Source organism: Camelus dromedarius, chromosome 24 (genome assembly GCF_036321535.1).
Source record: "Camelus dromedarius isolate mCamDro1 chromosome 24, mCamDro1.pat, whole genome shotgun sequence".
Taxonomy (NCBI): Eukaryota; Metazoa; Chordata; class Mammalia; order Artiodactyla; family Camelidae; genus Camelus; species Camelus dromedarius.
Window position 1 is genome coordinate 18,219,496 of NC_087459.1, and position 15,976 is coordinate 18,235,471.

At 44.2% G+C, this 15,976-nt stretch overlaps 1 protein-coding gene across 2 annotated transcripts in view; it reads left to right on the top strand.

Annotated features, from left to right (window-relative positions):
• The first annotated feature begins 8,515 nt into the window (after positions 1-8,515).
• The window catches only part of PRKCB (protein kinase C beta), a 297,608-nt gene continuing 290,147 nt past the window's right edge, over positions 8,516-15,976 (top strand). The window contains exons 1-2 of one of the 2 annotated variants that reach the window (XM_031433035.2): positions 8,516-8,892; positions 9,933-9,964. In XM_031433035.2, coding sequence (XP_031288895.1) covers positions 8,720-8,892; positions 9,933-9,964 — 205 coding nt within the window. In that variant the 5' untranslated portion in view covers positions 8,516-8,719. The remainder of the gene's footprint in view (positions 8,893-9,932; positions 9,965-15,976) is intronic. The other variant, XM_031433036.2, reaches the window with a different exon arrangement.

Sequence of the window (15,976 nt, forward strand, 5' to 3'; positions counted from 1 at the left end):
GTATAGAGTTTCAGTTTTGCAAGATGAAAAGAGTTCTGGTGATGGGTTGCACAACAGTGTGCAATGTACTTAACGCCCCTGAACTTTGCATTTAGAAATGGTTTATCAAAACCACAATGAGATATCACCTCACACCTGTTAGAATGGCTGTCATCAAAAAGACAAGAGATAAAAAGAGGTTGGTGAGGATGTGGAGAAAAGGGAACACTTGGGCACTATTGGTGGAAATGTAAATTGGTACTCCATACTATGGATAACAGTATGGAGGTTCCTCAAAAAATTAAAAAATAGAACTACCATCCAACAATTCCACTTCTGGGTATAGTATATCTGAAGGAAATGACATCATTGCTTCAAAGAGGTATCTGCACCCTCATGTTCACTGCAGCAATATTTATGATAGACAAGACATGGAAACAACTTAAGTGTCCATCAGTGGATGAATGGCTAAAGAAAATGTGGTGTATATAAACAATGGAATATTATTCAGCCATAAAAAGGAGACCCTGCCATTTGTGACAACATGGATGAACCTCGAGGGTACTATGGTAAATGACATAAGTCAGACAGAGAATAAGACCTGGAGATGTAATGTACACCATGGTGACTATATTTAACAATACTATATTGTATATTTGAAAGTTGCTAAGAGAGTAGATCTTAAAAGTTCTCATCACAAGGTAAAAAAATTGCAACTATGTGAGGTGAATGATGTTAACTAAATTTATTGTGGTAATCATTTTATAATATATATTTATATCAAATAATTATTTTGTACATATTAAGATAATACAATTTTGTGTCAATTATATCTCAATAAAACTGGGAAAAAGAAATGGTTATGATGGTAAATTTTATTTTTTATATGATACTATGATTTTTAAAAGTTCTTAAAAATAAATAAATCTTATCTATGAGGTAGAAGTCAGACAATGGCTCCTTCTGGAGTGGATATTTCCTGGGAAAGGGACAAGAAGGTTTTCTGGGGAGCTAGAACGTATCTGTATTTTGATCTGGTGGAGATTACATAGGTGTAGTATGTATGTAAAATGTAGTATGTATGTAGTATGCATGTAGTATGTAAAAACATATTCTGTTGTAGGCTTAAAACTGGCGTCCCTTATTGTATATTTGTTATACTGCAACAACAACAAAAAAAGGATCTTGTTTAAAGGTTGCTGGTTCTCTTTTCTAGTAGAGATTTCCTATTCAAAAGTGTTCTATCCTTACCAGACATGAATATGTTTCCCAGGGAATGCGTGGGCTCTGGAGTCAGAAGACCTGGGTTTAAGTCTTAGTGCTGCCAGTTTATAACAGGGAGCCTTGGAAAAGCTACTTAACCACTTTGCAACTTAGTTTCCTCATCTGTATATAATACAGGAATCATACAGTGGCGATACCAATGCATGGAAAGGATTTAGCACCCTTTAGTGTTAAATCAATATTAGCTTTTCCCCATTTGCTTTTTTTAATTGTGATAAAGTATACAAACATAAAATTTACAATTTTAACCCCAATTTTAAAGTGCACAGTTCAGTGGCATTAAGCTCATTCACATTGTTCTGCAACCATCATGACATCCAGCTCCAGAACTTTTTCATCTTCTCAAACTGAAATTCTGCATCCATTAACCCATTGACTTTCCCTCCCACTTCTTAATTGGGGTAAATAACACGTAACATAAAATTTAACATCTTAACCATTTTAAGTGTACAGTTCAGTTCACCCATCATTCTGTAACCATCACCATCATCCATCTCCAGGACTCTTCATCTTGCAAAACTGAAACTCGATATCCCATTAAATAGTAACTCTGCATTCTTCCCAACTACTGTTCTCCTTTTTGTCTCTATGATTTTGACTACTCTAGATACCTCATGTAAGTTGAATCATACAGTTGTCTTTTTGTAACTAGCTTATTGCACTCAGCATAATGTTCTCAAAGTTTATCTATGTTGCAGCATATGTCAAAATTTCCTTTCTTTTTAAGGATGAATAATATTCCATTGTATGTATATGCTAGATTTTCTTACCCATTTATCTGTTGATGGACACTTGGGTTGCTTACACACTTTGGCTACTGTGAATAATGCTGCTATGACATCAGTATACAAATATCTCTTCAAGATCCTACTTTTGCCTTTTTTTCATTTTCAACCCATTTGTGTCTTTGAATCTAAACTGCTTCTCTTGTAGACAGCATATATTTGAATCATGCTGGCTTTTATCCATTCTGCCAATACCTGTCTTTGGATTGGAGATTTTTACAATTAAATTAATTACTGATAAAGAGGGACTTTTGTCATTTTGCTGTTTTTTTTCTATATACTTTACAGCCTTTTCATTCCTCATTTCCTGAATTACTGTCTTCTTTTGTGTTTAGCTGACTTTTTGTAGTGAAACATTTAAATTTTCTTATTTCCTTTTGTGTATATTCTGTAACTGTTTTCTTTGTGGTTACTATGGGGATTACATTTAACATCCTAAAGTTGAAACACTCTAATTTTCATTTGTACCAGCTTAACTTCAATAACATACAAAACTCTGCTTTTATACAGTTCTGTCTCCACTACTTCTACTTATTAATGTCACAACATGACATCTTTATACATTGTGTGTCCAAAAACATAAACTAATAATACTTTTTATAATGCAATAGTCTCTTAAATTATGTAGAAAATAAAATGTGGAGTTAAAAACCAAAGTTACAATAATACCAGCTTTTAGGCTAATAATTCTTTTGTAAAAAAAGGTGTAAGAAAAGTCTCTTAAATTGTGTAGAAAACAAATAGTGGAGTTACAAGGCATTTCTACAATAACATTAGCTGTTGAATTTTATAATCGTCATTTGCCTATCTTTAGTGAGATCTTTATTTCTTCATGCAGCATTGAGTTACTATCTAGTGTCCTTTTGTTTCAACCTGTGTTCATGACTCTCTTTAGCGTTTCTTACAGGCCACATCTAGTGTTAGAAAAAAAAGTCCCTAAACATTTGTTTGCCCAGGAATGTGTTAATTTTCCCTTCAAAGGTTGAGGAAATATTTTGCCAGTTAGGATTCTTGGTTGACAGTTTCTTTCTTTCTTTCTTTCTTTCTTTCTTTCTTTCTTTCTTTCTTTCTTTCTTTCTTTCTTTCTTTCTTTCTTTCTTTCTTTCTTTCTTTCTTTCTTTCTTTCTTTCTTTCTTTTCTTTCTTTCTTTTCTTTCTTTTTCTTTCTTTCTTTTTCTTTTTTCTTTTTTTTTGCTTTTAACACTTCGAACATATCAGTCCACTGTCTTCCAGCTTCCAAAAGTTTCTGACGAGAAATCTGATCCTAATCTTACTGAGGACCCCTTGTACATGATGAGGCGCTTCTCTCTTGCTGCTTTCAAGATTCTCTCTTCATCTTTGTTTTCTGACGGTTTGATTATATTTTGTCTCCATTAGAGTCTCTCAGAGTTTATACTTCTTAGTGTTATTTGAGCTTCTTGGATGTTTATCTTCATGCCTTTCATCAAACTTGGGACATTTTTGGCTGTGATTTTTTCAAATAATCTTTGTGACTTTTCTGTCTCTCTTCTCCTTCTGGGACTCCCACAATATGTATCTTGATTTTCTTGATGCTTTTCCATAGATCCCTTAGGCTCTGTTGACTTTTCTTCAATCTTTTTTTCTTTCTGTTCTTTCAGGATTTCAATTGTCTTACCTTCATGTTCACTGATTGTACTGTCTGTCTACTGAAATCTGCTTTTGAATCCCTCTGGTGTATTTTTCATTTCAGTTATTGTATTTTTCAGCTCTAGAATCTCTTCCTGGTTTCTCTTGAGGTTTTCCTTGATATTTACATTGTGTTCATTCACTATTTTCTTGACGTTCTCCACGTCTTCCTCTAGTTCTTCAAACATCTTAAAGATGGTTGTTTTAAAGTCTCTGCCTAGTAGGTTCTCCATGCGGTCTCTCACTGGGACATTGTTTTCCTTTGAATGGGCCACACTTTCTTGTTTCTTAATATTAGCTTTTAGTTACTAATAGTAGCAGTCCTAGAATGACCTTAAGAGTTTCTTAACTTTTTCAAGTTTTTGTTTCCTTATATGTCAGAGGAGGATTGTGATATTTTATTAATTCAATAAATATTTATTGGGCTCTTCCTATGTGGCCCCCAAATTCTTTGACACTCCTTTCATTGACCCATAGGGTCTCCCCTTGACTATAGGCTCTCTGACTGTTTGATTAATAGCATATGTCAGCAATGACCTTGTGTCTGTTTCCAGATCAGGCTTTAAGGCACTATCATTGTACACTTTCTATCTCTTGGGACACTCATTCTTGGAATTCAACCACCATGCTCTGAGACAGCTCAAGCTACCAGTGGAGAGGCCCACATAAAGAACCAAGGTCCCTGGCTCAGAGCCCTGGGTGAGCGCCTACCTCAAAGTCAGCACCAACTTATCAGCCACGTGAGTGAGCATCCTAAAAGCAGGTCCTTCAGCTTCCAGTCAGGGCACCATTGCTGACACCACACAGAATAGAGATGAGCTTTTATTTATAGTATCCTCTTTAAAACATTAATTTGCTAATATTATTTGAAATCTATTCTTTAGGACAGAGCTGTCCAAGAAATATAATGTAAGCCATGTATATAATTATATATATATATATTTTAGTAGTCACATTAAAAAAGCAAAAAGAAGCAAGTAAAATTAATTTCAGAGAGAAATTTGATTTAGCCCAATATACCCAAAATATAATTTCAACGTGCAATAAAGATAAAAATTATTTATGGGATATTTAAAAAATTTTTTTCATACTAAGTACTTGATATTTTGGGGTGTATTTTGCACTTACAATCACATCTCTTTCAAAATGTTCAATAGCCATGTATGGCTAGTGACTACTCTGTTGGAAAGCGTAGCCTTTGAATGAAAGATCTGGAAGGCAAACTACTGCATCTCTGCCCCTATCTCACCGAGGAGGAAAGTGAGACACAGGAAGTGACTTGTCCACACCCAAGTGAGTTAAGTAGTGGCACCCCTCGACCCCCTGCCAAAGATATGTCCATGTTCTAAGTCCTGGAACCTATGAATGTTACCTTATTTGGAAAAAGGATCTTTGCAAAGTAATTAAGTTAATGATCTTGAGATGAAGAGATGATCACAGATTATCTGGTTGTGCCCTAAATCCAATGACCAATGTCCTTGTAAGAGATACACAGAGGAGATTTGACAGACAGAAAAGAAGATGACTGATACACAGAGAGAAGCTGATGTGAAGATGGAGGCAGAGATGGGAGTGATGCAGCCACAAGCCAAGGAAGCCAAGCAATGCCAACAGCCACCAGAACTTGGAAGATGTAAGGAAAGATTCTTCTCTAAAGGGCCTGCAGGCATCGATTTCAGAATTGTGGCAGAATACATTTCTTCTATTTTTAGCCACCTATTTTGGGGATAATTTGTTATGGAAGCCACAGGAAACTAACATACAAGTTTGAGGCTTGGACTTAAAGAGATCTGGGATTCTATTCCCTGCCGGAGCAAACCTGCCCTCTCATTACCTCTAAAATCTTTCCAGTGGCCAGCATTCATTCTTTTAGAAGCAGAGTAGACCACACGGGGGATCTGGTGGCCTAAAGGGCCCATGCCTGTTGTATAGGGAGCTGCTGCCTTCTTGCTCCATGTGACACCATGACATGTGACACTGTACCATCTCCTGCCTTATTTACTCAAATGACCTCTGCTGCTCTCCCTGCTTCTACTCTTTCCACCTTCAATCTATTTTCCATATAGTATTCAGGGTAATCTTTAAAAGAAAACCCATAAGTCATATCAGGCTATTTCTTTGCTCTCAACCCTCAGTGGCTTCCCGTTCACTGCAGTGAAATCCAAACTTCTCAGTACATCTACAAGGCCTGCTATTGTATGGACCTTGTCTTGTATGTGTTCTTCCCACTCCAGCCACAGAGACCTTCTTGCTGCATCTCCAGCATGCTGAGCACACTCCCTCTCCAGGTCCTTTGCATTGGCTGTTTTCTCCCTCTGGAACCCTCTACCCCGATAGCCCCATGGCTCACCCTCTCATGTCCATTCTGATCTTCGCTCAGAGGTTCCCTGGTCATAAGGGATTTCCCTGGCCACTGCCACTCTTCATTCCTTTACCATGCTTTAGTCTTCTTTACAGTATGAATCTCCATGCCACCTAGTATAGATTTTTTTCATTTATTAGGTTATTGTCCATCTTCCCCACTAACTCTAGGAAGGCAGGAACTTTTGTTTGTTTTATTTAGCAGTATGTAGAACAGCACATAGCAGATGCTCAATAAGTTAAATCCTAAATGCTTGAACAAATGAATGAGTAAGTAGAGGAATGCAGGCTCCATGTAACTATAACTTCTTTCCTAGAGAAGTCAGAATCTGGATATTTAGGTAAAATTCTACCAAATGTGAACCAACAAAAATTTCACTGGGCTGGCTAAAAAGATGTACCCAGGGGCCATTAGCTTGAGACCCCCGCCCTATAGGATCTGGGACCAGTGGGAACTGTGCTCCTCCATCTTCAGATGGTGCAGCCCCTCCAGGAACTGAGTGGTTCTCTAGGATCTGCCAGCCTTTCCACCCCCCAGGGCCAAGCCCCATGAGGTACTGTTTGTTGTTACAGACCAAAGTCATCCAGAGCACCTTGTTCAAATGGCAGGATGTGGGCTGCAAGCTTCCAGCTCATCAGTTCAAAGGAAATCTACTTTGGCAGCAACGTCTCCTGGGATGTTTTCACAAGCCTCCCTGGGAGGTGATGAGGCCTCTTAAAGGACTAATAATAGACAGGCATGTCCAGTTCCCCAAACATGTCAACCTTAAAAGTAAACGCTATTTTTTTCCTCGTTACCTTTGAATGACTGCGTAGGGAAAGGACATTCTGTTGTGACAGCCATCGCTCTCCACATGCAACTTGGTGATGACTTAGACTCAGCAGCTTCCAGGCCAAATCATCATCATAGAATCTGAGCTTCATCAGGCAGAAGTTCAGTGCAGCTGGTTCAACTCCATCCTCCTTCACCCTGTTGTCACCAGGATGCTTTGTAGTTAGGCAGGTTGAACCACCATTCAACAACAGCGTGACTTTGGGTATCTGTCTTAACCACTCTGAGCCTTGCTGTCTTTATCCATAATGAAAGTTACTGGACCTACACAGGGTTGTACCTGTGACACCCACCTAGCAGCTGATGTGTATTGTAATTGAACACATACTGGATGTGGGTGCTTGTAAGCGGTAATGTCTTTTACATTTCCGTTCACTCACTTGTTCACACAATTACTCCCTCATTCAACCAACATTTACTGAGCACTGAGGAGGCGTCAGGCACAGAGCTTGACGCCAGGTAACACAATGGTGAGCAGCACCTGGCCTCACAGCCCAGGTCTAGTGCAGGAGTTTATAGTCTAATGCAGCGCTGGGTTCCCAGCATGTGGGGCATGGTGGGGGGGATGTTTAGACACAGTGCCTGGACAGGGCACTAATCACACTGCATTGCTCCTGTAGACAATTATTACTCTTTTGGTTACCTTTCCATCCCTCAGATTCCATCCAGGAGAGAGTCTCTGTTGCATATAAATGTGTCTTTAACATCTCTGACGTTTGTTAATCTTCCTTCTCAACAAATAAAAGAAGACCTCAAAAGCAGATGTTCTGGGCAGCATCTGGAGAGATTTTAATAGCATGGATAACTCTGGCTTTTCAAACTCAGAAGCCAGATAGAGGTTCTTTTCAGATGATGCACAGATATGAGCAGCTTTTGTGAAGATGGGTCAGGAATGAATGAAAGTTGAGGAAATACCGACCTATTAAATTTCTCCCCACCCTCTTTATCAGCCCCATTTTACAGTTGAAGCTGCGTCTCTTTGTAGAGGCGATGGACAGAAGGCAGAGAGCTCTTTTCTAAATGGCCAGGCAAGCAAAGCCAAGAAGTGTCTTTGTGGTGGAGTTAGATATGTATATAAAATAGTGATTGCTCTTCCTCTCCCTCTGCAGTACGTGTGTACGTGTGTGTGTGCGTGTGTGTGTGTGTGTGTGTGTGTGTGTGTGTGTGTGTGTGTTAAGTGTGCGGAGCCAAAGGCCTTTTCGAATGAGTGACAGCGGGAGCCCATCCCTCCAAGAGACGCGTGCAGAATGACCAATGGCAAAGATACTGGTGGATGGGTACCAGTCTCTGCAGAGGCGGGGGTGGAATCCGTCGGGCCCACCCTTTACACCTCCACCGCTCCCAGCTCTCAGTTCCCCCGGGCGGGGAGCACTCAAGGTGCTCATCTCCTTCATGCAACCCGGGCCGAGGACGGGGTAGGGGGCGAGGTTCAGATCTAAAGAACCCAGGCTGCGGTCCCCGCGCCGCAGCGCTGCGGCTGAGAACACTTCGCAAGGAGGCCGGCCGCCTCCGGGTGCCAATATGTAAAGCAGCTGGCGGCACGGGGCGGGGCCTGGACTCAATGCAAATGAGGAAGGCGGGCTCTGCACGGAGCTCCGCCCCCCTCCCCCGCAGCTGGGGCCAGCGGTGCCAAGCGCAGCTGGACGAGCGGCGGCAGCTGGGCAAGTGACAGCCCCAGCTCCGCGCGCCGCGGCCGCCAGAGACGGCGCAGGGGAAGCGCCCGCGGCCCCGGGCGCAGAGCGGCCGCCTCCTCCAGCGCCTCCCGGGCCCGCAGCCCGCGGTCCCGCGGCCCCAGGCCGGCACCTCTCGGGCTCCCGCTCCCCGCGCGCAAGATGGCTGACCCGGCTGCGGGGCCGCCGCCGAGTGAGGGCGAGGAGAGCACCGTGCGCTTCGCCCGCAAAGGCGCCCTCCGGCAGAAGAACGTGCACGAGGTGAAGAACCACAAATTCACCGCCCGCTTCTTCAAGCAGCCCACCTTCTGCAGCCACTGCACCGACTTCATCTGGTGAGAGCGCGCCGCGCAGGGCACCTTCCCGGGGCCCCGAGGGCAGCGCGGCGCGCGGGGACCCCCTCTCCGCGCCTTCCGCGTCCGCCCTGCGCCGCCCCGCGCCCCTCGCCCCCGGGCTCCCAGCTCCGGACCCTTCCGCGCTGGACTCCCCGGTGGACGGTCCTGTGGCTTCCCGCTCCCCGGGGCCCCAGACGGCCGGCCGCCGGATACCTTCTGCCCTCTCTTTTCCTCCCGGCTGCCTCGGAGCGCCCAGGGGCTGAGGCGCGGGCGCCCTTTCCCTACCGGGCTCCGAGCGCGGGGGGCTGGCCCTCCCCGGGAGGGCAGCACCTCGAGTGCCCTCTCGCGCGGGGTTCGCTATCTCTCCGCCTCCTTCCGGGCTCGAGGCATCCTCACCCACTTCCCTCCTTTCCGGGGGCAGCGCCCTGGGTGTCCTCTCTATCTCCCTGCGGGCATGGGGCATCCTTTCCTTCTCCTCTGTCTCTGGGGGCAGCGCCCTGTGTTATCTCTTACTGCTTGCTCCTCCCTGAGGGCCTGGGTTCCCCTTTCCACTCCTCAGTTTTTCCCCTTCACATCACTGCGGGGACCCCCCCCCCCCCGCGCTCCGTGGTCCCTCTAGGCATGGGGAATCCTTTCTCTCTTCCCAGTCCCCCAGGGAACACCACCGCCGCGGGGGCTCTCCCATCCTCCCTCTGGATGCGTCTTTTTCTCTTCTCTTTCCCTGAGGGTACGCGGGCATCTTTCTGGGCAGATCTCCTTCCTGCCCTTCGCCCCCACCACGACGGAAACGCTTTCCCCCATCCCGCCACCTGGTGGTCGCAGCCTCCTCGCTTCTGCCTTCTGAGGGAAGTTGGGGGTTACTGCTGAGCTCCCACCTACCCCCTCCTCCCCAAAGGCGGAAGACTCTTGGGCACCCGCCTGTGGCTGGAAGGTTGCACCTGGGGTAGAGGGGCAGGGGGAAGGGGGAAGGGGGGTGACTGTGGGGGAACTGGTGGCTGGGCCCCTCGGGCTGTCTGACATGCCTCCTTCTGCCTTTCCAGGGGCTTCGGAAAGCAAGGATTCCAGTGCCAAGGTAGGCTGTGGGGCTCTGGGGATGCAGTTTGTGGGAAGAGATGGTGAAAAAGACTTTCTAGGAGTAACTGAGTTAGGCAGAGAGTGAAGGAATCAAGTCTGTCAGACCGACCTCCAGATCTAGGAATTCATCACCTCGAAAGGATCTTTAAAAGGGCTGTGTGTCTGTGGGGCAGTGACGCTCTGTCCTGAAAGGGCCGATGGAGCTGGGAGACCCTACTGGCCAAGGAAGTGCATTCACCCTTCTCCCTTCCCAGCACCAGAAGAGTCAAAACAGGTTCTCTAGAAGCTATCCTGCCTGGCTAATCCTGCTTCTGGAAGAAGTGTCTCCAGGGGCCATTTCTGGGAGGACCCCTCCTCCCTAACTCCTGCTCACGTGGCCTTCCTCATCTCACAGAATGAGGTTCTGCCTCTTCCCCAGCCTCACAGAGGTCTCCACAGGTGGCTGCTGCCTCCACAGATGGTGCATCCCCTTAGAAAGGTGACTGTGGTTGTCCCCTGGGCCTCCTCCCTCTCTGAGAGAGGTGGTACCAGATGGGGTGCTTCTCAGATCCTGGTTTAAATCGCCCTTTCTGTCTTCTGGCTAGATACAGGAAGGACTCTAAGGGTCCCTGCATCTGGTTTGAGATTCTTGACCCCAGCCAGGGATGCCTAGTGGTGACTTTTAATCATGTGGAAAGTGGCCCTGGCTGTGTCTGGTGGCAGATTTACTCTCTGCATGCCAAATCACCTGTAGCCTGGTTTATCCCTCAGGGTGTCAGATATTGTTTTGAATTTGATGTCAGCATTTTAGAACTGGGAGATTTCGCAAACGTATCAGACTTTGCAGCTTCACGTTTGCTGAGCATTGGTCCCACTTTCTTGTTAGAACCATCATTTGGAGCTGAGAGCAGCTGTTTTCACGGACAGGGTGCACATTCACCATTTTGTCGCAATCAATCCCAACTAGGCCTGCTTCATCCATTTTTGGCCCTTATAAGGCATTTGAGTTTGCAACCTCTGGTCTGGAAAGTTCCCCCTGCCCCCCAATTTTAGGTCAGGGATAGTTGAGTTTGGTGAGAAAATATCACATTTTGGGATACGTCGTAGGGGCAAGATTGACTGCCCTGGTGAGCTGGGTTTAGATCAGGGGAAGAAAGCATTTGAATATTAAAGAGCCTGAGATGTGACTTAGCTCTGACTGACAGTTTTGTTGTGGCATCTCCACCCTCCAGAGAGAAGTAAAGCGATCCTGGTGAGTGTGGGTGGAGGTGTGAGTTGTACAGAATCCCGCAGCATGGCACTGCCTTCTTCTGAGACTCAGAGTCCTCTCACCTGAGCAGCTCAGCTGGTGAGCCTTGTAGACCAGCCCCCATCCCCTCTTTTTTTAACCAAGGTTTGGAGCCCCAGTTTTACACACTGCCCAGAGGACTTACACATCCCTTTAAATGGCCTTGGTGCAAATGGCTGCATTGTTTTCTAGAACTTTGACTCCTCAAACAGAACACCAGTGGTGCCTTAGCACAGAAACACGTAGAAGACCTTTGAGGTTACCTCTCACTCCCGTGAGTCAGTTTCTGTCTTTGTTTCTTGCTGAGGTTGGGGGTGATTTTTGAACATTTTTACTGCTGTTTTCCTATCCCACCTGCTCTGCCGTTATTAATGGTTGGGAAAGTCACTCTGAAACAAGCAGGTGATGACGCAGCTGAAGCAAGAGATCCTCTTTTCCAAAGCCGGGAAAATGGTAGGACTTTTCTAGTGCATTGCGTAAAGGAGAATTAAAGTTTCTGTTGAAATATGGCAGCTTTAGAGGTAGGGGTGCTTAGCTGTTTTTAATCACCTTTCATTTTCCCTTCTCCCTGAGAGGCAGTGTAGGGTGGTGGGCACGTGCACAGGCTGTCAGGCCATCACTGGGGTTTAGATCTTGGCTTGAGACTTCCCAGCCATGTTGTTTAGTCTCCCTGTCCCTCAGGCTCCTTGTCTGTAAAATGGGTCCAATAACAGTACTTACCTTAAAAAATTGCTAAGCGGCTCCAAGTTGTTGCAGTGTGTAAGACGTCTGGACCAGAGCTTAGTACAGAGTAAGCACTCGGAAAATATCAGCCCCTATGATGTTTCCAAACTACCCCAGGGGTGGGGCAGCTGGTGCGGGAGGAGACTGGCTCTGCAGGGTTGCTTTGCTATGGAACCAGCTACCAGGTGAGAGTCAAAAATCCCGCTGTGAATATCTGGTCACCTGTGTCACTGCTTTGGTAGTGTAGTCCATTTGGGCTGGAGTGGAAAGGAGCAAGAGGGGCATGGGGCAAACTGACAACCTCTGAAACTGAGCTGCTTAGGGTCTCCTGCTTAGGGACAGGCAGGAAGGAAGAGGGAAGGTTATCCTCGGGTGTTCTCAATAACCTAGGACTGATTTTGGAACTGTAGAGAAGTTCCTTATCTGAGTATTTTTGGCTCCTCTTAAAGTGAGTCTAATTAAACTGGGATCCACATTTTATAGAAAATGCTTAAGGTTTTATTCTCTCACCAAATTCAGAAGTCCGGAGCCCAGGCTCCTATGTTCTTTTCAGTTTTCTGGTCCACCATCCCAGGAGTGAGAATTATCTCATAATCCAAGAAGGATGCTGGACTATCCAGTCCTCATATCTGTCCGTCAGCCAGCAGGAGGAGAGAAGGTAAAGAAAGGCTTACTGTCCTGGGAGTTGCCACAGACACTTCTGCCTGTAGGCTGTGAGCTGGAACTTAATCACATGCCCACACCTTGCTGCAAAGGAGTGTGTGGGAAATGTGATGTTGATTTCAGGTAGCCATGCTCCCAGCTAAAAGCTAGGGTCGGTGGGGGGTGGTTTCCATTTCAGAAGTAGAAGGGGAGACAGGATCTAATTTCTGCCATTCTTGGGTAGGAGGCGTGTGGGATGATCATAAGGCCAGGACACTACTGGGCCCCAAGGCTGCACTGTGCTGTCAGGAAATTGAGGATGCTGGGATGGGTTGGAAGAGGGAGGATGGAAAGTCCATAAACCCTGGGAAATGATGGATTTCTGTGTGCTCAGGGCCACCTAAGAATACGTTTTCTTGCTTTTGTACTGCTGGAGGACAAAATTCTGGATAGACTGACATATAGTTTCTCTCTTTTTGTTTCCACTCTATTTTCTATAAAACCATTCTTTGTGAGATAGTTTAAGAATGTCTCTGGTGACAGGGGACAGGGACTGAGAATCTGTTATAAAAGTGTCTACATTCTGGCTTAGAAATGGAACCCCCTTCAGATAAACAGGGCAGACTTCTCCCCATGGCATTCTTTAGAGGATGTGCCTTAATTGTCATTAAGACAAGGCTTTGGGTGGAATTAGACTCTTACTCCAAGAAGCTTTTGCATTTTGAGCAGAGAGAAAAAAAAAAGTCATTTTAGTAGAAATAGGGAGGAAATGAAATTGAGGTTCAGAATTCCCAGCATGGGATTGGAGTCAGATAGAACAAGGTTTGAATCTCTGCTCTGCCACCTGCTTGCTGTGTGAACTTGAGCAAGTCATCCATCTATAGTGGCCTCGGTCTCCTCATCTGTAAAATGGGCTAATAGTGTCTACCTCTTAGGGTTATGATGAGGAGTAGTGAGGTGGTACAAGAAAAATATCCATAAAAATATCCAGAAAAATATCGATAACTCTTAAGTGAGATGATCATTATTACTTGATTAGCTGTAGGAAACGGTCAAAGCTGGACAGAGTTAATTCGGGAACTTATTAAATCACTAAGTGTCTTTTGTGTTTTTAGGTGGGTTTTCTTTTCAGGTAGGTTTCTTCACAGACTTTGGGTGACACCAGTGGGTCTGGCCCCAGACAGCCAGCTTGTTTAGATTGTCTTTTCTCGCCCTTTTTCTCGTGAGAAAAATCTAAACCTGCCACGGACTCTCTAGAAAAACCCCAGTGCACTAATTTTCTGATGATGAAGACCTAGCAGTATGATTATAATGAGTAAACCAGTTCTTCCCTTTCCTGTAGAGATTAGAAAACATGTTTCTCAAACTTCTAATAGACATTATTCTTAAAAATCCCCCAAGCATTGCCTAAATCCAACCATTGCTCTTTTCCTCAACATCAGCTTTATAAGATACAGGTTTATTTTAGTCTGTAGTTAGCACATAGAGATTAGAATCTGTACTTTTTTTTTTTTTTAAAAAAAAACAACAGTCAAAGATGAATCTAAGGTTAATTGTATTTTTGGCATGTTTTCCCCTAGGAACTTAAGAGATGATATCCTGAACGTCAGGTTGAACTTTCTCAGTGAAATCATAAATAGGGTCTTTTGTGTGTGTGTGTGCAGTCACCAGGTCAGGCTGCTGGGAGACTCTGTTATTTCACTTCCCCCCTCTTCCCAGAAGCAGAACCCAGAGGCCTGCAAGGGAGGCTCCACTTACCTCCTGGCTTCTTCTGAATGTGTCCTGAGGGTTCCCTGTGGATTAAAGGCAGAGGCTTTTCGAAGTTGTGTCTGTTGGTTGGGCTTTTAATTTATTTTTCCACCTGAAGTGGGATTTGGGGCTTAAAGTCCCAAATGAAAGAAACATTTTTAGGTAGGTTAACTCTGGGTCTTGAAAAGGGTTGATCTGTTGAAAAGGTGATGGCCAGTTCATTTGAAGTTGTAGAGCACTTGGGAAAAGCTTGAAGCTTTGTCACTGGGCAACAGAAGTCTTTTCTAAGTAAATATGGAAAATATGACCTTTGAAAATCTAATTGATAATCTGAGAACACAGATTCTTAGAAACTAATTTAAAAATATGTGCTTTCCAAGTATTAGTGATACTCCAGGTACTGCCCAGAACCAAACACAGCATGTTTATGGTATATTTCGGTCAATAAAGAAAAAGATGTAAGGGGAGGGGATAGCTCAGTGGTAGAGTGCCTGCTTAGCATGTGCAAGGTCCCGAGTTCGATCCGCAGTACCTGCACTGAAAATAAATAAATAAACCTAATTACCCTCCCTAAAAATAAAATTTAAGAAAACATTTAAAACAAGAGAAAATTAAAAAAAAAACCAAGAAGATATAGAGAAGTTCATTGGTCAAAAGGTTAAACCAAAGACTTGAAAAAAATTTGTATACATTCTTGCTGGTGGGGCGTCTATTTCCTCTCTCTCTCTCTCTCTCTCTCTCTCTCTCTGTTTCTGCCTGTTTTTTGATTTTTGTTTCTGTTCATGTCTCTCTCTCTCTCCACACGTGCACATACATCCACACACACGTAAGTAGATCAGTATATCACAGCTTTGAGAATATGCATCTTTTGATGCTTTTCAGCTATAGGTGGTGAAGTTATTAAGTACAGTGTTTAACCCTATGGTTTTTTTTGTCTTTGCAAAAAAGTCCAATTAATTCTTGGGCGGGGGTGGGGGATCAGCTGAAGAGTTCATGTCTCTGGCTGATGTGTTCAAAAGCGAGGGCCCTTGTCGTTCTTGGCATTTGAGCTAATCTAAGGATTCTTTGACTTCACTCATCCTATCTCTCCACTGAAATTGTGCGACATTCTATAGATAGACTGTTGGCCTTTTTACAGAGTAGACAAAATCCGAAGTGTTTACATGTGGCATTTGGAGGTGTGATGGCTGCTTAAGAATCTGGTAGGAAATTTATATATTTACTATGCAATCCATTTGTTCATCCATCCATCCATCCATCCTTCCAAAAAGTGTTCACTCATTAAAAGTGTTCTCTGTGTCAGGAATTAGATTAGATGGTAAGAATCCAGTGGTGAATGAGATTGAGAAGATCCTTAATGTCGTGGAGTTTGCAGTGTAATGGGGGAATAAGACATTCTACAAATCATTGCACCAATATTTAATTTCACTCTTGTTAAGTACCTTGAAGGAAATGTCCAGGGTGCTATGAGAATGTATAGGGGATGCTAACCTGTGTAATGATTGAGGATAGAGTCAAGGAATTCTTTGGTCTGAGCATTAAAGACAAAAAAAAAAAAAAAAAAAAAAAGACACACAGTTTCTCATTCTCTGAGGTAATTGATGAAAGTCTGAGCTGTCAAGGAGCCGG